The sequence below is a fragment of the Eublepharis macularius genome, chromosome 11 (genome assembly GCF_028583425.1).
Source record: "Eublepharis macularius isolate TG4126 chromosome 11, MPM_Emac_v1.0, whole genome shotgun sequence".
In the NCBI taxonomy this organism is placed as follows: domain Eukaryota; kingdom Metazoa; phylum Chordata; class Lepidosauria; order Squamata; family Eublepharidae; genus Eublepharis; species Eublepharis macularius.
The window spans coordinates 13021560-13046252 of record NC_072800.1 but is presented as its reverse complement, the minus strand read 5'-3'; the positions used below and the strand labels follow the sequence as shown (position 1 = coordinate 13046252).

General features: G+C 44.5%; 1 protein-coding gene across 3 annotated transcripts in view; it reads right to left on the bottom strand.

Annotated features, from left to right (window-relative positions):
* Positions 1–24693, bottom strand: part of COBL (cordon-bleu WH2 repeat protein) — a 238094-nt gene that overhangs the window by 172574 nt on the left and 40827 nt on the right. For all 3 annotated transcript variants that reach the window (XM_054990870.1, XM_054990871.1, XM_054990872.1), the window contains one exon: positions 4053–4259. In XM_054990870.1, coding sequence (XP_054846845.1) covers positions 4053–4259 — 207 coding nt within the window. The remainder of the gene's footprint in view (positions 1–4052; positions 4260–24693) is intronic.

The window sequence follows — 24693 nt, the reverse complement described above, 5'->3', positions numbered from 1 at the left end:
CCCGAAAAACCCCCAACAACCATAGTTTTCTGTCAGTTACATGAACGTTCCAAAGAGGTGTCTGTCAAAGCAACTGGAGCCAATGGGATTTTTTTTCCCTGCCAGCTTCATAGCGCCCTCCTCCCTGCTTTCCCCAGGGCACATTTAGAAAAGCGAATCACAGGCCAGCTTAATATCTGAAAGAGGCCTGCAGATATACGCTCTTAACATCCCCTGTCATGAAAAGCCAATTACACTGTACTGCATTGTAAAGAAAGAACGTGTTGAAGCTACCTAAAGAATATCCACTAAAGAGTTGAGGAACAGATGAAAATAGCCTCACAAATAGAAAAAAATGTCTCCCTGTTTGAAAAGTGGATGTGTTCTGTGCTACCTGGTTCAAACATCTCTAGCTGTGAACCCAAATAGGATAGCCAGGTTAATAGGCTGAATGAGCCAGTCACTGGAATCAACTATTCCTCTAGAGTGCTCAAGCAAGACATGTAATTTCTCCTATCTTGCTTGTTGAAGGAAAGCAGAAATCTACCTTTTAGTTTTCCTCCCAGACAAAAGAGGTAAGAAATCATGCCCATCAAAGATATGAAGTTTTCATCCAGTCACAGCAGCATTTAAAAGTAGGCCACTTGCCACAGGCACAGGGTTGAAGAAGGTAAGGGGTAGCAAACTACGGAACAACGTCTAACTAGACACACACACACTATTTATATACACAAGCAGGGGACCAGCAAAGACTTGCAGAGGGGTGCATTTCATTTTGTACTGCTCCCCACTCGTCCACTATTTCCTCTTTCCTGGCAGCCTCCACAGCCTCTCCCCTTTTCCTGCTTCCTTCCCACCCACCAGCCCCCTTACCTTTATCTGCCCCCCATCTTCAGCTATAGTTATTGTTTATTTACTTCATAGATACCCCATCTTCCTCAATAATGGGGAACCAAAGCAGCTTACTTCATTCTTCTCTCCTCCATTTTATCCTCACAACAACCTTAAGAGGTAGGTTAAGCTGAATGTATCACAGGCCCAAGGTCACCCAGTGAGTATCAACAGCAGAGTGAGGGTTCAAACTTGGGTCTCTCAGATCCGTGTCTGAAACTCCAGCCACTCCACCACACTAGCTTTTGTGGAGTGGCTGCTGTTGAGCAGTAGCAAGGAGCTGGGCCTGGTTCAATCATGCAAGTTGCATGATACCAAGCCCTCCAATGGTTGCCCTGATGAATGCTCCCTCAAAGGCCAAAATAACCCTGGAAAGGGCCCTGGCCCTGCCTTTTACTGATGAGAACCAAGGCTTGGTGGCTGGCAATTCTGTAGTGGTTGCCTAGCAACAGCCAATGAGACTGCATCTGTTTCTTAAACGTACAGGCATTGCTTCTATTATGGGGGGAAGTTTAACCCCTGATTTTTTGGGGAGGGGGGTCAGATTTTTCTGAAAATCTGGGGCTTTTCTCAGGTTTGCAGAAAGATCTGTCTTGTCAGTCCATGGCCCCAGAGTCTGGATTTTGGTATCCACAAATACAGCCATGTTGATAATTATATATATTGATAACTATATATGTTCCAACTATGTAGATATACATAAATATAGCTATATCTCTTACTCTCTGATATAATAGATATAGGAAGAGAGAAAGGTGGAAGAGCAAGAAAGAAGAACACATCTTCAGAAATTGTAAGGTAAATTTCTCCCTACAAAATTGACATTGCTAGCTGGGAAAAATTCAAGAAATATGTGGAGAAAAAGTGGGACATGAAGGGGAAACTGTGGTCTTTGGAGAATTAAAGGGGAGATAGAAACTTACTTAAGGTCAAAAAGGGGTATATTTTATTGTATTTTATTGGATTAGTATGGAGTTATAGTGTTATAGTAATAGGTATTTAAGGAATAGTATGTTACACATATATATGTATCTTTTTTTAGTTAGTCTATTTAGTAGTACTTATTATATACTTATATAATTTTTATATTTTTAATTAAGGTAAGCAATTTAGTAAGTGTAGATAGTTAAGATGAGTAAAGAGATTTGATTAGTATGCATAATATAGATATACAGTATAAACTTTAAGAATCTATATGATATACTTTTTAGATTAAGTTGGGTATGGAAAACCCACTAGTCACTAGAAAAGGGGGGGGGAAGGATGGGGAAATTGATATGGGGTAAATAATGTTAATGATTTCTGTGTATGTTTGTGAACCCATCTAATAATTTTTTTTAAAAAAAACAAAAAACAAAATTGACATTGCTAGCTACATGGCAGTCAGAGGAAAAGTAGACAGGCTTTCAAGCCCTCCCTTCTAAGCAGGCAAAGAGACAAAGGTCTACTTTGGAGAGGGAGTTTGAACACCTATTTCTTGGCCGCAGCTCTAGAACTTTCTGTAGTTGTTACTCAGGTGCAGAGCTCATATACACAAAGACCATAAAAAAAGAACTTGGGATGTGAAGTCTACCTCACCCATCAGCACTTCAGCAGACTGAAGCCTTCTTCACACACTTGAACCAACCTCAGAGAGAGGAAGGTACAGATGTGTGCTGGAAGTCAGCAATGTATAGATGCTTACAGAACGCAGGTTGTATTTACTAGTATAAATATAAGCGCATTGCGGTCTAGGTGATTTCCAGTGGTGAGTTAATACCCTTTTTGTCAGAGGTCTCTTGTTCATGTGTGGCCATGTTTGCTAGCCATTCTAGCAATCACATGTAAATAGTGGCAGGGCCAATGCATAATTTATGACCCACCAAGCCAAATGCAGACATTTATCCAGACCAGTTGGGTGTCATACCCAGCAACAGCCTACTGTTATACACCCTGCTGTTATGATTGTAATCTAATACTATATGTTATGGTTATAGTTAAATGCTGAGGCTATTCTCTGACTGGACTTCAAATGTTACTCACCTTATCTTTTGGACCCACGATGTGAAACTACGCAAGGGAGGCGTTTGTTCCTGCTGTTATCTGCACGCTCTTCTGAACTGCACCAAGGCCCTCTCTCCTTAGTCTGGGAAGAGGCGCTTGCACAGACACCACGGCTTTGAAAATCCCATACATCAGTTCTGCTGTTTTCCCGCTTAGATGCTTTCTTGCTGAACTTAGCTAACTGTTAGACTGGGGGGAGGATCTTAGAATTTGCCCACACTTTGGAAGCCTATGTATGTTTGATGCTTGCATGTGAACATTATTCCTGGCAAAGCTCATGATGCTAGCAGCTTTTCAATAAAGTTCTTTTACTGCCTGCAATGAAGTCTTTTGAGAGTTGCTTGGCAGATCCTTACATTGGGGTTCAGCAAACATCCTATATTTGCTACCCGTCTGACACTGAAAAGGGGAGACTGTCAAACATCAGGCATGCCATAATGCACAGCTGATAGTCTAGATTCTGTTTAGAATATCACAAGTTGTACAGGCCTACTAAGAAGGAACAATCAGCAATGTTGATGCAGCGAGCCCTTCTTTTTATGCTAGATGGAAGAGATCAGTATAAACAATGGGCCAAGTATCTAGAGATACAGAAACAAGACTCCCCAATATAACATATAATCAGGGCTTTTTTTCAGCAGGAACGCGGTGGAACAGAGTTCCAACACCTCTTAAAAATGGCCACATGGCTGGTGGCCACGCCCCCTGATCTCCAGACAGAGGGGAGTTGGGATTGCCCTCCGTACCGCCAAGCGGCACGGAGGGCAATCTAAACTCCCCTCTGTCTGGAGATCTGGAGGCGGGGCCACCGGCCATGTGACCATTTTCGCCAAGGGCGATTTAAGCTTTTAAAAACTCCCCCCTTGTTCCAGCTGACCCAAAGTGACGTCATTGTGTGGTCCTGACCCTAACCCTAACCCTGAGTTCCACCACCGAGTTCCATCACCTCTTTTCCCAGAAAAAAAGCCCTGCCTATACCGATGGATTATAAGCAGAAGAATGGGGAGCATATCTCCCTCAGACACACATGTGCGCACCTTAAAGGGGAACGTTGTTGGCAACATTTCCATCAATATCTTTTTAATGTACAAGGAAACTAGGATAAGCAAGCACAGTTTTTAACTGTATGAAAGCCTTACCTCCCATGCACAGTATTCTTCTGTTCTTCTCCATCAGGAAAAACTACCGTAAAGTCCACTGTCCTGTTAATCATGTTTTCCTTCATGTTTATCCCACCTTGATCAGGAAGGATCCCCACGTCTGTGGATAATTTGCGTTCATTATTAACTTTACACGAAGCAGGAGGCTGATTTGGCGGAGGGGGAGCCCGGGCCTTCATTCTTCGCCTGGGAAAAAAAACAGCAGAGTATAGCTTATTTATTTAAAGTGTGCCTTTCTCAGTGAGATTCAAGGCAAATTATGCAGTGCAAGTCAATAAGATCAACAGCTTGGACAGCCACTAAACAAATCCAATAGTGTATGGGTGGCATAAATCTGAAAAATAGCATAAATTCGAACACAGAGATGAAGCATTACTGAAACAAAGCATAATTAATTGAACATGCTATCTTTAACAATATGGAAACTACCCAGGAGGAGCATATCTATATTAACAGGCAGTTCATAGTCCTGGTCCCTGTACTAAGGCAGCTCTCTGAGTCATTTCTTACAGCACAGCACTATTACCTGAGTGAAAAAAAACCCTCCCTCAAATAATTCAGTTTTGCATAGTTTGCAGAAAGCCTAGAGAGTGGGAGCTTTCCTGACCTCCTCAGGTAGGTCATTTCGTAAGATGAGAGTTACCACAGAGAAATTGTATGTAATGGTAACTGTAGACTTTGCCAAACTGCAGGGTGGTATCTGCAGAAGGCCCTTTCAGATGAGCGAAGCTGCTGCGGTGGAGCATAAGGAAAAAAGCCGACTGGCAGATATGTGGGGCCAAAGCCACGAAGGACTTTGTACGTGACAGTCAAAACCTTGAACTGAGCCCAGAAACTGATGGGTTCATCGCTGCGTCTTCTGTTCAGTTCCACATGGGAACTGCACATGCACATGTGTGTCTGCACAGAAGAACACTCGATGAACAACAGTTACAGGTAGGTACAACCCTGTTTAATCAGTGGAGTGACTGCAGAATGGGAATAATATGCACACGCCATTACATATACCTCTTCAACCCCCAGATTCTTATTTGCAAATGAATGGAGCAGAAGATCAGTCCCAATTAGGTAATGGCCATGGTTTGGAACAAACAGTAATTAGTGCTGCACCACTGGATGATTTGTCATACTTTATGCAAAGAACACCCAATTTCAGCTGCCCAGCATACGTCCACGGCATGTTTAGATACATCTCTCATTCAACAGCTAGTGTTCATTTCATCACACTCAGTGGACATGCTGAAAAAGAATTTGCTGCATAAAATGGGGCACAAAATTTCAAAAAAAAATTCTGTGCAGCACAACAATAATTAGAAACCATGCTCCACCAACACCCCAGAAATGCATGTTTACCACCACAGACTTTATAGCTCTTTTAAAAAGAATTTTGTGGACCAGTGCAGATGTAATGCTGGTTCCCTGAGAACTCTCCTTCACAGGGCCGTATTAATCCATGGCTGGGCTTCTAAGCTTTCAGGTATTTCGGGCTCCCTCCAGCACTTCAGTCTTTCACCCCACTCCAGCTGACAGCCTAACCTTGGTACGGTAGGCACTAGACCGCAGTACATAGCCCTATATCTATTTTGAGGGTCTCCTGAAGAATTCTATTTACAATTTTACAAATATTTTTATTGCATGAGTTGAACTCTTCAGGAAATTACATTTTGGGGTCATAATTGTTCAATAATGTAATATTTTGAGGTGAATAAAATGTTTAATATTTATTAAAATATATAATTTATGGATAATTGTTTTAATGCAATTTGTTTCACTTCCATAAGGAAGCAGTAAATTATCTTATGAATAGAGGTTATATAAGAGAATCAATTAATTGTAATTTATGTGGAGGTTTGCATTCTTCTTCAGTACCTACTTGCAAAGTAATTTCAAGGGCCAGAAAGACCGGCAATTCCAGGGGCAAGCCCCTCCCCTCCCCTCCAAGATCAAAATCAGCTGACTGACCCTGCCTTCGGAGAGGAGGAGCTATATCCCAAAAGTATGGACTGCCCCATTCCTAGGACCACCGGAGAATTTCACATCAGCACTGAACAAGTGTATTTTTTTCATGTTTAACATTTAGAAGCGTATAGAGTTACTATATCGTGTCCATTTTCAAATGAATCATGACCCACTTTGGGGTCCAGACTTACAGTCTGTGAGCCACTGGTTTGCATGTGCTCCACTAACTATGGTTAGTTAAAAAAGGTTTCCCATCTTAATCATTTGATTCTTCTGATTGTATGATGCATGAATCAGGTCTTGAGCTCTTTTGCACTTTGTTAACCACCACCACAAAAAAAACTTAATGATTCAAAGAAGTTTTCCTCCTCAAAAATTAAAACACAGACTCAATTCTGCCACAGGGAAAACAAAGCATCGTTAATCCTCTCACTCAGAAAGGAAAACATTTCATTTGAGAATAAGAAAACAGCAATGAAAGCTTTATGGACTGGGGAAAAAGATTAAGCTTTTTATTGCCTTCCTCGTCTTTATTATGAATGATAGAATTCCTTTTTTATCTTTTGTAATCAGCCTTGAGTCTCAGTGAAAAAAAATGTGAAATAACTCCTCAAGAAGGATGTGACAGAGTGCATGAAGAATACAGAAGAAAGTGGGGAAAGATGAGATTTTCAGAGTGCAAAAATGTTTTTTAAAAGCAAACAAACAGAAGAGTTGTTGTATTGTCGAAGGCTTTCACGGCCGGAGAACGATGGTTGTTGTGGGTTTTCCGGGCTGTATTGCCGTGGTCTTGGCATTGTAGTTCCTGACGTTTCGCCAGCAGCTGTGGCTGGCATCTTCAGAGGTGTAGCACCTCTGCCATATATCAAAGGAATTACTGATCAGATGGGAAAGCTTATGAAAAAGCATAACCTTCAAGCAGTATTCAGACCCACCCGAAGAATATAACAGATGCTACGATCAGCAAAAGACAGTAGAGACCCCCTCACCTCTGCAGGAGTATACCGTATACCCTGCAGCTGTGGACAAGTTTACATCGGGACCACAAAGCGTAGCATCCAGACAAGAATAAAAGAACATGAAAGACACTGCAGACTTGGACAACCTGAAAAATCAGCAGTGGCTGAACATAGCCTAACGCAAACAGGGCACAGTATCTTATTCCAGGACACCAAAATACTGGACAACACTTCCAACTACTTTGTCAGACTGCACAGGGAAGCCATTGAAATTCACAAGCATAAGCAAAACTTCAACAGGAAAGAAGAAACCTTAAGAATGAACAGAGCATGGTTTCCAGTTCTGAAAAACACCAGGCTAACAAAACATTCTATCCCCGACAATAGCCCGGCAGAGAAGATTAGCACATCAAGTACCAATCCATATGCAAAAGAACCTCCTCAGGACACAGTGAAGCCTCCCGCCATTAGCATTCCACACCCTGGGAAACTCTTACAGGATGACTCAGCTCAACCCCACCCCTCCTGAGTAGATACAAATGACCTACATCTTTTCCACACTGTGACACTGAGAGATCTCTGTCTTTTGGTGCTACACCTCTGACGATGCCAGCCACAGCTGCTGGCGAAACGTCAGGAACTACAATGCCAAGACCACGGCAATACAGCCCGGAAAACCCACAACAACCATCAGAAGAGTTGTTATTAAGGGAAATGAAAGTAATCATGTCCAGACAGGTACACTATACCAGTTCAGTGGTTAGAAAGGACTACAATTAGAATTCAGAACACTAACTATTGCAAAATTTATTGGTATTACTGTGAATTTAGAAATACATAGCCAAGTGGTAAACCACTATGGATATGAGCTCTGTTTTGGCCAGATGTATAACTTTCCTAAGGGCCTCACATCATGTATGCTAGGTGCTCTCTCTTTTGAGTTTAACTTGAACTTAATTTTCTAGTGGGAGCAAAGGGCAGGGCGAACTGATGAGGCTGGAAACATAGGTGTAAAATCTAAAGTGGGTGAAGTGACCTCCAAGGAAGGAAAAGCATCAGACAGGCTGACCTTTGACCTGGGCATGGATGTGATATCGTATTTTTGATGTAATTACATCACATCCCTTTTTGATGTAAAAATTAGCCTCTCATAGCCCCCCTTTTAATATGGCTTTTAGGCTGACATATCGACAAACATGGTTGCCTCAACCACATCTAGTTTGGCCATGGGGGAACAACAGTGAAAGGATGTACACGTTCAAGGATACCTCTAAGGATATGTCTAAAGAAAAACAGGTACTAGGGGATGTAGTCAAGAAATATGGTGGCCAACTTTGGTTTGGGAAATTCCTGGAGATTTGGGGGCAGTACTTGTGGAGGATTGAGTGTGGGAGAGAACCCAGCCATGCAGTCCACCCTCCAAGTCAGCCATTCCCTCCAAAGGAACTGATCTCTGTAGTCTGGAGATGAGTTGTAGTTCCAGGAGAACTCCAGGCCTCGCCCTACCAAGAAAGGAGAAGTGGACCACAAAACTGTAAGAAGGACTTTAATGGCCATGCAGAAAAGCAGTTGTCGTGTTTAGATGCTCTACATGCATCCCTCTCTTAGCAGCGACACCTAGAAGTGTTCTCACTGATGCATGACTACAGAAACCAACAAAACTTGTGAAATTTGTTATCTTTTACTTGCATCACTGATAATTAATGATTAATGAAAATTCTGCTGAAATTGAAAGTAAAAGTTACTGTGAATAGGGTTGCCGGTCCACCGCTGGAGGTGGGGGATCCCCTGCTCCCACCCTCCATCCCCCGCTCCCACTTACCTGGCTGGCGGGAGAGGAACACACCTCCTGTGGTGCGCTCCCAGGCCCAAATTGGCCTGATTTAGGCCCAATTTGGGCCCCTGCAGAGCACGGGAGTGCTCCCAGGGTGGCCCGCACAATGACATCACTTCCCAGAAGTGACATCATTGCACATGCACATGCGACCAATGAAGTGCCGGGCCTCCCACCTCCTGCCCAGGGGGTAGGGGAACCTGGCAACCCTAGCCATGAACAATAAAATAAAGACAGTTAATTAGCACTAAGCCACGGTCAGACACTTTGAGAACAATTAGGATTGCCAGCCTCCAGGTGGTAGTCGGGGATCTCCTAGAATTATAACTGATCTCCAAGCTACTGAAATCAGTTCACCTGGAGAAAATGGCTGCTTTGGAAGGTGGACTTCATGGCTTTATACCCCACTCAGTCCCCCACTTTCCTCAAACCCCACCCTCCCCAGGCTCCACCCCCCCAAATCTCCAGGAATTTCCCATACTGGAGCCGACATCCCGACCCTAAGCCCAGTAAGTAGGGTTGCCAATACCAGGAAATGCCTGGGGTGATCTTAGGGATGACGCTGTTGTATACTGGTCCTCCATCCGAACCAGGACTTCATTATTCAGCCTTACATTTATTTTAGTCAAACCCATGAGAAATTTTTTTCAATACATTCATTTCAGGGCCGTCTGGCCTCACACCACCAAATCTGATTGAGTCTATTCACTGAACAAGTTCAGAATGTACCACTGTGTTGTTGCAATCAGCCCAACACGTCCGAGGCTGCTAGATAAGCTTGAGTGCCTTCTTCGGTAAATTTAGCACTGAAGTTAGACTTCATAAACAATAACATAGCTGTCTCTGTGCCTATAGGAAGGCTTGGTAATTTTTAAAGTTCCCTTTTACATGGTTCTAAATCTATACCGAAGCCCCCAAAACTGTGTTCTATGTATTCAAATAGGGAACGAGTGCAGACTGCATGATCACTCTCCTTCATCAGGTATTCTCTAAAACTCAAGTCCTGTGTGACTGCCTAGTGAACATAAAGTCCACCAAGATGATATGTTCAAGCACCGAGCCATATAAAAAACAAGCAGCTTCTTCTATTTCATTAGAAGCATTTTGTCCTACTTTGACAAACAACCAGAGGAGTGAGAGATCAGAACACCTAGAGAACAGGTTCTCTTGTATAATTTTAAGCTGCCACACCAACGGAATTATAGCTTATAGAAGGGCTCTACAATTCCCAGGTATCAGGTTGCCATGGTGCCTAGAAGTTTCATCGTGGAACCTAATATTTTCAACAATGATTTCATTATAAGTTGTCTCAGCAATTCTCAGTGGAAGTACAAAGAAAGGATTGGAATCCAAACAGTTCTTCCACTGGTGAAAAAAGGAGGCAGGGGTCCCACTCTTTGACCACCAAAAAAGCTCTGTTTGGGTCATGGGACCTTCATGGACAAAAGCAATTGAGGGTTATAATAAGGAAGGGAATTGGCCAAGACTGAGTGAAAAAGCTAGTTGAACACAACCCAAAGCTTAATCATTTCACATCAGAATATTTTGTGGTCTGACAAAAATAAACGTGCACGAAGTTCTTGTCATTGTTTGTTTGTAAACTTAACTTTACATCATTCAATAGCAGAGGATAAATGCATTCTATAATGGCTCGAATATTCAATCAAAAGGCACTTTTAAAAACAGTAATTGGGTTATGAGGAATTCACTAGAATTTCAGCTAGGGGTAGAGGGCAGCTTATTGCTGTGATAACCAGGGTTAACTCCGTTTTTATATATTTTTGTCATAACTTAAATAAAATTATGAAAAGAGGTTAGGATAAGATTGTGTCACAACAGTAATTAGTAAATTTGGCCATTAAAATATGTTGATTTTTTTTACAAAGTTACCTGCTTGTACCATCTTCCCTTTTAGAGTAAAATTCTTGACACAATGCTCCCAAAAGGAAAAATAATCAAGGCCCCTTTAAATGAAAAACAGCTCAGACATGATTTCTTTAAGCGTGCTTCCCCCAGGCTTACAAACATTAACACCCTGGAATGTAATAAGAACAGGTCACAGCCCTTTGGACCCACACCTATCTAAGTTATTTATTAATAAAGATAATTAACAATCCAACCTTGACATTCCAAATCCCATGCTGAAGAACACACACACCCTCGTTCTCTCAACTATTATATGCATTTTATTTTGCTATTTTGTTAATTTTAGGCTATTATTAGAATGTTTATTCTGATTGTTAGTTGCTTTGAAGAAACTACGTGGAGAAGCAGAATACTAAATAATGACATCCTGCACAAATGCCATGGACGCCACACAACAATGTCCTCTTTGGTGCAGCTCAGAAGTGCTAGATACACAATAGTGCTAAACAAGACGACAACAAAAATGGCAGCAAGCCTAAACTTCCACATCTGCATAAAGTCAGCTGAAAGCTTCTAAGGGAGGTACATGAGCTTTGGTTGTTGTGGGTTTTCCGGGCTGTATTGCCGTGGTCTTGGCATTGTAGTTCCTGACGTTTCGCCAGCAGGCGAAACGTCAGGAACTACAATGCCAAGACCACGGCAATACAGCCCGGAAAACCCACAACAACCATCGTTCTCCGGCCGTGAAAGCCTTCGACAATACATGAGCTTGCTTCTCTGACTGGATATGAGAACGAACAAAACGGTTGGGAATAGTTTCCACCTCCTATCAGTGAGAAAACAAAACTTACATTTGTATACAAACTTCTTTATCCGAATGATATGAAAAGGATTCAAAATACTCACGCAATCTGACATCTTGAAAAATGAGGGTACTGCTTATATAGGGTTCCACTAGCACAAATATAAAGATGGTACGCTCGCGGGACAGCCCTGAAAGGATTCGTGAATTCAGACTTACACTTTAAAAAATGAGAGACAGAGAGAAATCCATTCACAGCTATCCCAAAGTCATAGAAAAATGCTGAGCCACGTGAGAGTTTTGGAAAGGAAGATAATACTGCTAGTACTGCTTTATAGTAAAGGGTCCAGTAGCACCTTTAAGACTAACCAACTTTATTGTCGCATAAGCTTTCGAGAACCACAACTCTCTGACGAAGAGAGCTGTAGTTCTCGAAAGCTTATGCGACAATAAAGTTGGTAAGTCTTGGTGCCACTGGACTCTTTACTATTTTGCTACTACAGACTAACACAGCTAACTCCTCTGGATCTATGAGTATGGCTTTAATAATCAAGTGTTTTCAAAGTAGCCACTGCAATAAGTACCGCTGCAGTTTTGGTGTCCAAGCAGTGCAAATAGGTTTAGCCTAAAGGAACTACCGCCAGGGTGGATGACAAAAGCATCTTAACCTTCATTAATGCCTATGGATGTTTCCTCAATAGGAGATAATTGAGGAAGTTGGGTCCCTAATGCATGGTGGTGGTGCCTACCACTACCCCTGGCCAAGCTTTTCAAAAAGTGGGTGGGGCCAGTGTAAGGCAGGGCTTGTTATTGGCTGCCCTAACCACCTCTGTTAGTCTCTTACCATGAAAACCATGCCCGGAGTCACCGTAAGTCAATTATAAGGGTACTCTCCACCACCACCATTCAAATCAAAGGGTTTCCCAGGCTGCAGTAGTGGCTGCAGCCACTAGAGGATTGGGAGGACTGGTAAATAGACATGGGCACGAATCGAAATACAAATCAATTTTCGTGACAAATAGGGCCATATTGTGTGTCGCGAAAACACGTTTTGTGGTGCCACAGTTTTCACAAAATTCACAACTTTTTGGCCCATTTCTATTGATTCGTGAACGATTCATAATTTCAGACAGGCTGGCACCGATCCATTGATTCCCTAGGCAACAATGGGCCCAGACCTTTGGTTGCCATTGGAAACCCCAATCGTAGCCCACTTACCCTTGATAGGCAGCACTCCTAGCCAACTGGAGAGCTTCCTTTCTGCCCTATATAGCGAGGAGCAGGAGATAATCCCCTAAGCAACCAAGGAGATGGGCCTTCTGTAGAACACCAGAAGGCCCAGATGGGCACACCAATCTCACCCCTCCAACCCTGTTAGGCAGATCTTTCTGACAACCACAGACCTCCTGTTCTGTTCCATGTCAGCCTTTGGATACCTAGCCATAACTAAAAGGGATTCTCACAGGACCTGTGTAAAGTTGCATGCCCAAACCTTAACAGTTATTTGAGCATGGGAAAATCAAGTATAACCTAGAATTGCTTGTATTGCCTTATCACTTCTACCAAGCTCCGTGATGGAGTGCAGACCTGAACTGTAAAATCCTAAATAAAGCTTTTCTACTGGAACCATGTGTGTTCACGGGAGAGGGGCTGAGGGATCTACCTGGCAGGAACTGACAGCACCTGTGCTGAGGGCTCAGTCTCACACTCTTTCTGTTTTTGTGACTCCTCTTGACTCTTACTTTGAGCACCTGTCTCAAATGGGAAGGTGTCCATTTGCTGTTAGGGGGCTGTCCCCCAACCGCAGTCACAGGGCCACCGCCTGGCCCTGGGGCCCAGCTTAGTGGGTTCCTCACCTGAGGACTCACAGGAATGTTGGAGCACCTATCCAAACGAGCAAGGGGTCTGTGGATTACAGGCCTACTGCACAAAAAGTTCAGTCATAGAGGACGAACGCCATGTTAGTCTCTCTGTATCAGTAGCAAAGATCTTCTCACTGGGGGCGGGGGGGGACACTAGGTCTCAATCATGTGCTATGGTAGGTACTGCGCTTCTCTCCTTTGTCAGCAGCCACGTCCTCTCGTTTGTGGGGGCCGCACTATGTCTCGATCTGGCCCTCCTGGAAGAGAGTGGAGGGCCTCCGTTGGTGCCGCCACGTCCAGCAAGTGGGTTTTGTCTGCGGCTGAAGCTCCTCATCATGAGAGATGGGCATCACTTTCTGCCCTCGTTTCCTCCTCACAGGGTAGCGCCCCCCCAAGAGTAGGGCATAGAAATTCGTCATTGAGTAACCTCCCCCCAGAGAGGTTGAGTAACCCCCAGAGAGGGGGAGGCATCCGCCCCTGCCACCATGTCTGGCAAGTGGTTTTGCAGATGGAAAGCGAACAAGGGTCTCAATTTGTTCACCCTGTCCCACCTGGGGTATTTGCTGGTGCCGCCAGGTCTGTGGGTGGTTTTGTTGGCAACCACCACTCCTCAGCACACAAGGGGCAGGCACCTATCCCCTTCATTACTCTGCTTTCCCCACTGGGAGGGACGTAGTCTGTCTCTCCCTGACCCGGGGGAGGGCATCCACCTGCACTGCCATGGCCTGCAAGTGGGTTTTGTTGGCGGCCTCTGCACGTCAGCACAAAGGGCAGCTGTACTGCCTGCTGTCTCCATCTGAGGGGCTTATTTTCTCCCTCCCTGACCTAGGGGAGGGCATCTGCCGGGGCCATCATGTCCATGGGTGGTTTTGTTGGCCACCACCACTCCTCAGCACAAGGGGCTGGCACCTATCCACTGCGTTGCTCTGCTGTCCCACTGGGGGGATTTATTCTCTCCCTCCTCAACCCAGGGGAGGGCATCTGCTGGCGCCGCCATGTCTCGCAGGTGGGTGATTTCAGCGGCCACTGCTCCTCAACACAAGGGATGGGCATCAATCCGCTGCATGAGTCTGCTATCCCCATTCAGGGAACTTGCTCTTACTGTCTCCAACCACTGAGAGGAGGGGGGCCACAGTCAAAACCCATTGGTCGGACATAGTGCGTGACCGTTGGGGCACAAGGGCCACCCCCCACCCACCGAGGCCGTGGCACCCTGGGGGACAGAGGGGAGGTGGTCCGTACTGTTCACTGCCTCTCAGGCCTGCAAGGAGGGGGTAATCACCAACAAACCCATTAGTCAGATGCGGTGGCCACCCATTGGGGCACAAGGAGGTGCTGCGGGCCACCCCCACCCCCAACCATCAAGGCCATGGCACCCTGAGGGACAGAGGGGAGGTGATCCGGACTGTAGACTGCCTCCTGGGCAGGGTGCCAGAGGGAGTGGTCACCGATAAAACCCATTCGTCAAACACGGTGACCGCTCTTTGGGGCACAAGAGGTTGCTGCAGGCCACCCCCACCCGCCAAGGCCGTGGCACCCTGGGGGACAGAGGGGAAGTGGTCCGGACTGTAGACCACCTCCTGGGCCTGAGAGGAGGGAGCGGCCACTGATAAATCCCATTAGTCTGACATGGTGGCCACCCTTTGGGGCACAAGGGGTTGCTGTGCCCCGCGCCCCCCACCCACCAAGGCCATAGCACCCAGGGGGACAAAACCCATCTGAAGGAAGTGGTGGGTGGAGTTTTGTTCCAGTTTTAGGGTCTAGGGATTGGTCACCTTTGACCAATCAGAAAGTTGTTATATGGGGATTGTGCAAATGTTTCCCCTGAAAGATGAAGGAGCTATTTGCTTTTATGCTCAGCATTTTTACAGCAGTATGGCAAACTTAAAGGTGGGGTGCAGAGACACTTTAGACATGAAAGAGAGGAGGGTGTTTTGTCATTTCTCCACCTTTGAAGTGATACTCAACATGCTACCTGGACAGCCAAGCAAGCCCCTGCAACAGAAGTCAAACTCAAAAAATATTGCCTTCAGACAGAGAGAAAAGATTACTATAATCCTGATCACACATCTTCTAGCTACTGCTAAACTGGAGACAGCAATTTAAGAAATCATGGTCCAGTAAGAATCCATGCCATCAACTGTAGGAACAACCGTGCTCCAAAAATTGCCTTTCTGGCTCTTTACTCCCAACACCATAAGGGATGCCGGTCAGACCAGACCACACAAGTTGACACACCAGCCCATAGATCTTTTTTCCTAGAAGAAACATCACACTAGAAAGCTGTTCTGGTGCTACCAATGTATATAAATGTTCTCTCGAGACCTACTAATTTCCCCAGTCTGATCCACTCGACGCAAGAGAAACCACTGAGTCTTCCTTCAATTCCTCCAAGCTTCTAGCTTTCTTGTTTCTCCGCTTCCTGCCCACTCCCAATCAGCTGTCTCTCACCTATCAGTCTGCAGCATGCCTTCAGCCTCCCCACCCTTGGTCAGAGCCCCTGACAACAGGCTTTAAGATACAGCAACTTGCCAAAATCTTTATGGCCTAGAAGGAAGTGACATTGTCTGACTTCATCTGGATGCCCTTGCAACAAGATCTGCCGAGAGGGAATCTCATCAGATATTTCACTCATTAAAAAGGTGTAAGAGTCATGATAGGTTTTCAGCAAGGGTCTTTCCCATCTTTGGGCACAGACATTGTTCAGTGAGTGCTGAAGAAAGATGGAAGGCAGCCAGCACAGAAAGTTATCATAATATTCAACATTTCCCACTGTCCATACTGCCCCAAGGACATCCCTCCAGCTGTTAGACCCCAACGTATGATGGCAGTCCTTAAGAAGCAAGGTTGGGACACACGTGGGTGAAAACAGCTGTTCTTTGTTCCCTGTTAGGACATTAAAAGGAGAGATACTCCTGTTCGCTCACGGTTTGCCAGCCTCCTTGCAGTTTTCTGTCCAGAGACGAGTCGTGAGCTAAGACGCTTGGATCCTTGTGTCCTCTATTTGCCAAACAACTTGAATTGTTTGTAATAAAGCTGCCGCCTATTTGCCATCTTAGCTGTATGTGCAGTACTCTCTTTGGACTTTCTGCTGCAATCACAATGATATAAGTTTGCTTTGAACACGTCATACGTTCTTATCAAAAAACTACGGCAATAGAGAGCTGGGCATAAAGTTCAGATTTATAAACTATGGTTGGACAGATTCCAAAACTTTGAGTATAAATACAGAAGTGAGTTGACAAGATAACTACAGTGACAAATCGGGTATTCAACTCACACACAAATATTCTGTAACCCCACCCCCCACCCCGCCAGTTAACAGGTAAAGGGCATGACGGACATCACAGCGGCAAAGGTTATCCAAAATATACTTTACAATTAGGGTTCCCAACTCCAGACTGGGAAATTCCTGGAGATTTGGGAGTGGAATCATGGGAGGGATAGGACCTCAATGTGTTATATAATGCCATAGGGTAAGCCCTTCAAAGCAGCCATATTCTCCAAGGGAACTGATCTCTATTGTCTGGAGATCAGTGGTAATTCTGGGAGATCTCCACCCCCCCAAAGGTTGGCAACCCTATTTACAGTGCCTGTATCCAATCTAGAGAATGATTTGAGAACTTGTATACAGATGGATATGAAGCCATATCACACTGTAAATTTCCCATGGCACCTCTCTAAAGAGGCTCTGCCAGTAATGAAGTATTTCAATAATATCAAAAGCCAATGTGGCTCTTATGTTTTAGTGGCCTTAAATGTTTGTGCCCTCCCAAACTTTCCCTTATCTGCCTGCACCAGTGAATGTGTAGATAGGTGTCTTCTGCCCCTCCAGACACAACCAAATCAGGCCTCTTTCCCTCTGCTGTTTGCCTGTTCATCTGTGTGTGTTTTAGCCACATTACTGGTGTTGTAAGGATGCAAAGCTTCCGTCAGACCCTAATCTGTTTAAATCTCTAACATGTTATTACTCTTCATAACCTCCAAGACACCAAGTGCACCTGGGTAGGGCAGATCAAACCAAGGTACAAGGCTACAAGTGTCTATATACCAATGCCCAAAGTATGGGTAATAAGAAAGAAGAGCTTGAGCTTCTCTTGCAAACAGAGGGCTAAGATACAGTAGGAATTACTAAGACTTGGTGGGATGATTTCCATGACTGGAATGTGGTAGTGGAAGGGTACAAGTTGTTCAAGAAAAACCGGAAGGGTAGAAGAGGAAGCAGAGTGGCATTGTACGTGAGGAGAGGGACTGATTGTTAGGAAGTTCTGGAAAATGTGGTTGACTGCCCAGTGAAAGTATATGGGTGGGAAAAAGGGGAGGGACAAAGGGTATTGTTGTTGGAGTCTGCTACAGACCGCCTGACCAGCGAGAAGAAACGGATGCTGCCCTCTTTGAACAGACTGGTAGAGTATCCAGACATCAGAACCTTATAATTATGGGAGACTTCAACTTCCCCGATGTGTGCTGGGAGACAAGCTCAGCAAAGCGACAAGACTCACGCAACTTCCTGACCTGCCTGGCCGATAACTTCCTTTTTCAAATGGTGGAGGAAGATTCAAGGGGCTCGGCCATACTAGACTTAATAATAACCAACACTGAAGAATTGGTAGATGGGGTGAAGGTGGTGGGGACCTTAGGGGGAAGTGACCATGCCTTCCTTGAATTCCAGTTGCTGTGGGGGGGGGAGACAAGGGGGGCAGATTTTCGTAGGGCCAACTTCAATGAACTCAGAGGCTTGATGAGAGTCATTCCGTGGGGGAGTGTGCTGGAAGGGAAAAGAGCGAGTGAAGGGTGGGCTCTTCTCAAACATGAGCTTTTGCAAGCTCAAGCCCTCACTATTCCAGCAAGACGGAAACATGGTAAGGGCTCCTAAAAACTGATGTGGATGTAGAGAGATCCCTAATAAGCTAAGGGAGAAAAAGGAAATGTTCAGGAAATGGAGAGAAGGACAGACCTCCAAAGAGGGTTACTATGAGGGTTACTAGGTACTGCAGATCAGCCATCAGAACTGCCAGATCAGTATGATCTGGGTCTGGCCAGGGGGGCTCGCTACAATAAGAAAAACTTCTACAGATATGTGAGAAGCAAACGTAAGGTAAAAGAGGCAATTGGACCTCTGTTGGAAGTGGAAGGGGAAACTCTGATGGAGGATAGAGAAAAAGCAGACAGCTTAATGACTTTTTTGCCTCTGTTTTCTCCCTGAAGAACTTGAGCCCATCTAGAGATGGTAGTAGACATGACAGGACACCTGGGGGGCTAGTTGACATTGACAGAGAGGTTGTGGAGAGGCACCTGGCTGCACTGGACGAATACAAATCTCCTGGGCCGGATGGTGTGCACCCACGAGTGCTCAAAGAACTTTCTAGAGAACTTGCAGAGCCTCTGTCCATCATCTTCAAGGCCTCCTGGAGGACTGGAGATGTGCCACAAGATTGGAAAAGAGCAAATGTTATTCCAATCTTTAAAAAAGGGAAGAAGGATGACCCAGGAAACTACAGGCCGGTCAGTCTGACTTCTGTTGCTGGGAAGATATTAGAGCAGATTTTAAAGGGAACGATCTGTAAGCATCTCAAGGACCGCTCAGTGATCCGGGGAAGTCAACATGGTTTTGTCTCCAACAGATCTTGCCAGACCAACCTGGTTTCCTTCTTTGATCGAGTGACCAGCTTACTGGATCGGTGGAACTCTGTTGACGTGATTTATCTGGATTTCAGTAAAGTTTTTGATAAGGTTACCCATGACATTCTGATGGGCAAATTGGAAGACTGCGGACTGGACTATAGGACAGTTTGGTGGATAGGGAACTGGTTAGAGGACCGCACTCAAAGAGTGGTGGTCAACGGCATGTCATCAGATTGAAGGGAGGTGTCCAGTGGGGTGCCGCAGGGCTCGGTTTTGGGCCCAGCACTTTTCAATATTTTTATCAATGATCTGGATGAAGGGGTAAACAGGCTACTCATTAAATTTGCTGATGATACCAAATTGGGAGGAGTGGCAAACACCCAAGAAGATAGAGTTAAAATTCAACAAGACCTGAATATTCTGGAGAAGTGGACGGTTGTGAACAGGATGTAATTCAACATAGGTAAGTGCACAGTATTACATCTGGGCCACAAAAATGTGAAGCACAAATACAGGATGGGGGATACACTTCTGGGTAGTAGTGTAAGCGAAAGAGATCTTGGGGTAAGAGTGGACTGTAAACTAAACATGAGCAGTCAGTGTGATGTGGTGGCAAAAAAAAGGCAAACTCAGTCTTGGGTTGTATCAAAAAGGCCTTGCATCGAAATCACAGGAGGTCATAGTCCCTCTCTATACTGCCTTGGTCAGGCCAGACCTGGAGTACTATGTGCAGTTCTGGAGGCCTCACTTCAAAAAGGATGTGGACAAAATGAGAGGGTGCAGACGAGAGCTACGAGAATTATTAGGGGTTTACAGACTGAGCCCTATGAGGAAAGGCTGAGGGCCTTGGGAATGTTTATTTTGGAGAAGAGGAGATTGAGGGGGGACCTGATTGCTCTCTTTAAATATTTGAAAGGCTGTCATTTGGAGGAGGGCAAGGAGCTGTTCCAGTTGGCAGCAGAGGATAGGACTCGAAGAAACGGACTTAAGTTACATGCAGAAAGGTACCGGCTGGATATTAGGAAAAACTTTTTCACGGTCAGAGTAGTTCAAAGGTGGAATCAGCTGCCTAGGGAGGTGGTGAGCTCCCCTTCACTGGCAGTTTTCAAGAAGAGGCTGGATGAATATTTGTCAAGGATGCTTTAGGCTCATCCTGCATTGGGCTGGGGGTTGGACTAGAAGGTCTGTATGGCCCCTTCCAACTCTGTGATTCTGAGCACACAAGTTACATGTGCAACTGCAGCAGAGGCAAATAAAATCAGTAATAAAAAGATATAAATTACAGAAATTGTTTAAACCACTATTCAAAGATGGTTCTGAACTTGAACCAAACAACAGAATTAGACATATGCTGGGGTTCTCCGCTCATTTCAAGCTGTTAATGAACCAACATGCATCACCAATGAGGTAATGAAGTGTTCGGCTTTAACACAATAGCAATGTTGTTGTCAGGAGCTCATAATGATCAGATGCCTCGGCTGCTATTATTAGGAAATTCCACAACCTCATTTGAATTTGTGTTGCATGAATTAAAAGAACTATGCCAGCTTTCAGATGAAGCGTACGTTACCTCCTCAAACCCCTGCAAGATTTCCTGGAAGAAAAACAATTCTCACTGCAATCCATCAAGCTAACCCTCAGTTTACAGGAAAGGGGGGTAGAGGGGTTAAAATAAACCCAAGTTTCAGAACACCACAAAAAAGAAAGTGTTCTATACACAGCCTCTCACTTCACTAGGTTTTATAAGGAATGCTGACCTGAATCTGCTTCAAATAAGCGCAGCAACATTTTAAGGCTCTGAGCTCCGGCTGACACACAAAGACTTCGAGAAGCAATACAAGATAGTCAGATACTGGTCTATGACCATTACAAAGCGAAAGATCAGAAAAATCTGCATTAGAGCAAATAAAAAATACAGAAGGTCAATCCTGCTAACACAGTAGTCAAAATTTACTAAAATTCAAAATCCCAATGGATTTTGCAAGCCGCTGGAAAAAAAATTTTGAACAGCTAACAGTAATCTGCTGATTAATCTACCCATTAGATGCTTCTTTGAAATATCAACATCAGAACAGCCTGAAAAGCCTTTAAGAAATGAGGCAGCTGTATTTGGACGAATGCCCTGATAAAAACGGCAATAGAACAGGGCATGCGCCACTGATTCCACCTCTTAATGCCACAGGGACAGACTCCTTCGTGGGGGTCTTTTTATATCTCCCCTCCAAAACTGCAGAGGGGAGAGATTGCCATCTAATACAAGACAGTCAAAAAAGGGAAAAGATGAGAGATCGGCGGTCTGATCTTTGGATGACTCAGAAGCACTGCCAGCTCAGAAGCAACCAAGACAGCTACAGGAGGCTGTCATGTGTCTTCTCATGAAAATAAAACTAACAATCACCTATTATTCAGGCTTTGCATGAGCTGTGTAGCATCAGTGTTTGTGCATCCTGTTGGCAAGCTCCATGCAAAGTAAGGCTGTGGTTGTATCATACAGCTCGGCGCTGAGGATTGAGGGAAGGCAGGCAGCTTTCTTTAACTCCTTCTAGGACACTATCCCTCCCTTTTTATTTTCTCTCCCTCTCATGCTGAGCACTCCTTTCTCTTTCTACCCCTTTATCATTTATTGCATTGGCAGTTATAGGGAAGAATGAACAAAAGTGTGGAGAACTTAAGCATGTATACAACAGAGGGAGCAGACAAGCCCCCAATGAAATAAATTCAAGATTACACAGCAATGCATGGAGGATTTCATCCTACGATGAGATACTTTAAGAATAAGGAAACACGGTAGGGACGCTACCGTTTATGGGTGAAATGTAAATGTGCCAATAACAAAACTCAGATTGTGCTGAAGTACATTAATGAAGAATGAAGTGCCGTTTACATATGTTCCTTAAATCGTTTTTTCTATACATATGTAACTAAATGTTAGATTTTCCTGAATCTGTGCCAGCGTAAGGTTGACTGGCATGTGCTGGGCGTTCTGTACTTCCCAGACACATGTGGGCCCAATTCAGATAGGGACCACACTTGCGTGAGAAGAGGGGGCTTCAGTTATTTTTGCATCCTGAAATGGCCACTACTTGCCTTGTGTTGGGGGGAACTTACAGAGCTACATATTACATCTCTAAAACTCATTATTTCCGTCTGACTAATGACGATGGCTCTTGACGCTGTTCTTTCAAAGTATTCCTAGCACATCATGACCACATGACCTGGTGTTTGTGAGCAGGAAAAGATGATAAGCAGTCCTGATCTTGCTCTCAGTTGTGTTCGCTGCAATATGATATATACTCAAAATTGCTCAGGCCCAAAGTGATGCATGTACACTGTGGGTCATTAAATGATACATCCAGGGCTCATTTCAAAGGGGAACGCACAGGAATGCAGGTCCAGCAGTTCCCCAAAGAGGTTGCATGCCAGGTGGCCCCACCCACCTGACTCTCAGCCATTTGGGCCCATTTCAGCCTGGATTGGGGCTGAAACGGCCCGGATCGGGCCTCTGACGGGTGGCGGATTACTCTCCCACTCAGCAGCAGCCCAATCCTGACCATTCTGGGTCCCTTTTCGGCCATTTTCAACCCCTTTTTGCCATTTTGGGCCCAATTTCTGCCCTAAATGGCCAGGATTGGGTCCAAAACAGCCAGGATAGGTGATATCAGGGGGTGTGGCATATGCAAATCAGTTATGCCAATGACACACTTCCGGTGATGGCAAGGGGTGTGGCATATGCTAATGAGTTATGCTAATGAGTTCCTCCAGCTCTTTTTCTATGAAATGACCCCTGGGTATATCCACTTGTGCAGGGGGAGGTTAAATGCAAGTGATGCTATGCTCAACAAGTACATTGGTCATTTGAATGACCTGACCACAAACCTAGGTGGGAAGAGAGATGCCTTCTTCTTAGGTGATCAAGAAGATTCAGTTCAATGATACAAGAGTAAAAGCTGCAACACAGGTATAGCTTTTTACCAGTTCACAACCTAGCCGTTATACTGCAACACAACCTACTGCAGAAGCACAAATCAACTCAGCATGAGTTGTAGACAGATTTTGAGCAAAAGCATTGATATAATCTAGGCTCATCTTACATGTAAGCAAAGAGTTCAAGCACAAATTTTGAGTGGTGATCTCATTCGCGCTGAAATTCTCAGCAACAGTTTGGAGGCAGGAATCTAAATGGCCCATCCACAGTACAGCTGTGTGCTATAGCGAAGTCATACTGGTACCATGGACCCCTAGGTCTAACTGATCAAAAATATTTTGGAAGGCAACCTAATGCATAAATTTTACTGTTCATCCAAGCCATGCTCATAACATGGACTAATCTAGGTCTCAAGTATAGGTATCAACCTCATCTTCTTCAAAATAGTTGCTGAGAGGATAAAAATATGATCTGTTACAGAGATGAACTCACCCGTTTCTTGCTTTTTTACCATCTGGTGTACCTAGAGGCCCAGATTCCATCCTACATACTGTCCCAGTCATGGACGGCTCAAGAGATTTCCCATCTCTCACCGCATACAGGTACTCTTGATGAGCATATCTTCTAGTAAAAATAGGTCCAGCTGTTGTTAACTAACTGCCCCAACTGGCCCAGGTAACACTCTTGCACAACTCTCCACACAAAGATCAAAGCTCGGCTCACAAAAATATTTTGGAAGGCAACCTAATTCTAGACACATGAGAACAATCCTAGACGCATGAGAAGCAACTCCATTTGACCATAGAAAAAACTGTGATGAGCTTAAATACCCCAGAAGAAGGGAAAGTGTATCCAACCCTCCTTTTGAGGAGCTAAGCCCCTCTCTCTTTTTTGGAACACCTGACATGTGTCAAAAAAATTTTTTGACAGCCATCAAGACACCAACAAGTTCTAGCCTGACTTCTCCATATAGGATCTTTGGGATGCTTACCAAATAATGCCTAGCTAGATACTCATTTTCTTCTAAACCACTTTTCCTCTCCCTATCCCCTTTTCCCCTTTATTTCTATTACCTTTATGTGCTTAAAATAATATTTTAAGAACTAGACAGATGCTCTGTAATAAGTCATTTGCTAACACTAGTTCTGATCTTAAGAATAAAGCAGGAACAAAGCGGGAGATTGGCGAGAGGTTTGCTTCTCATGACAAACGTGTGCCTGAATTCCTCTTGTGAGGAATACAGTTTTTTCATTCTCTCGTGCAAGTGGTGCAGAGATGGCATCAGGATTTTGTAAGCCATGGCAACATGACTAGTTGAATCTTGAGCAAGTGAATTACTCACACACATCTGTTGCTGCAACCCCTACTACGTACACCCCGTGTCTCAAGCCATCTATCTGATGTCCCCCTCGTACATTTAATAATTGTCATGGAAACAGCCACACCCCAGCAGTTGCTCTGGACAGACATATTTAAACTACCTTAAGGCAACACCACCACCTGCCATTAGTTCACCATATTTTGTGGGGACAGCCAATACAGAACTATGTTGTATCACCACTGCTCCTCTGAACCAAGAATGAGCAATTAATTATTTCACTGACGTTTACTTAATGTTTATTCTGCTCATCTGAGCAAAGCCTTCTTAAAGCTCCACCCTGCAAATGCGTAAGACCAACACCTGCCAATATTCAGGTGTTCTCTGTTGTGGCACTCACCTGGTGGAAGGGCCTGCCTGACAAGCTCTGGAAGCTTCCGCATTCTTACCGTTCAGCAGACTGCATAAAA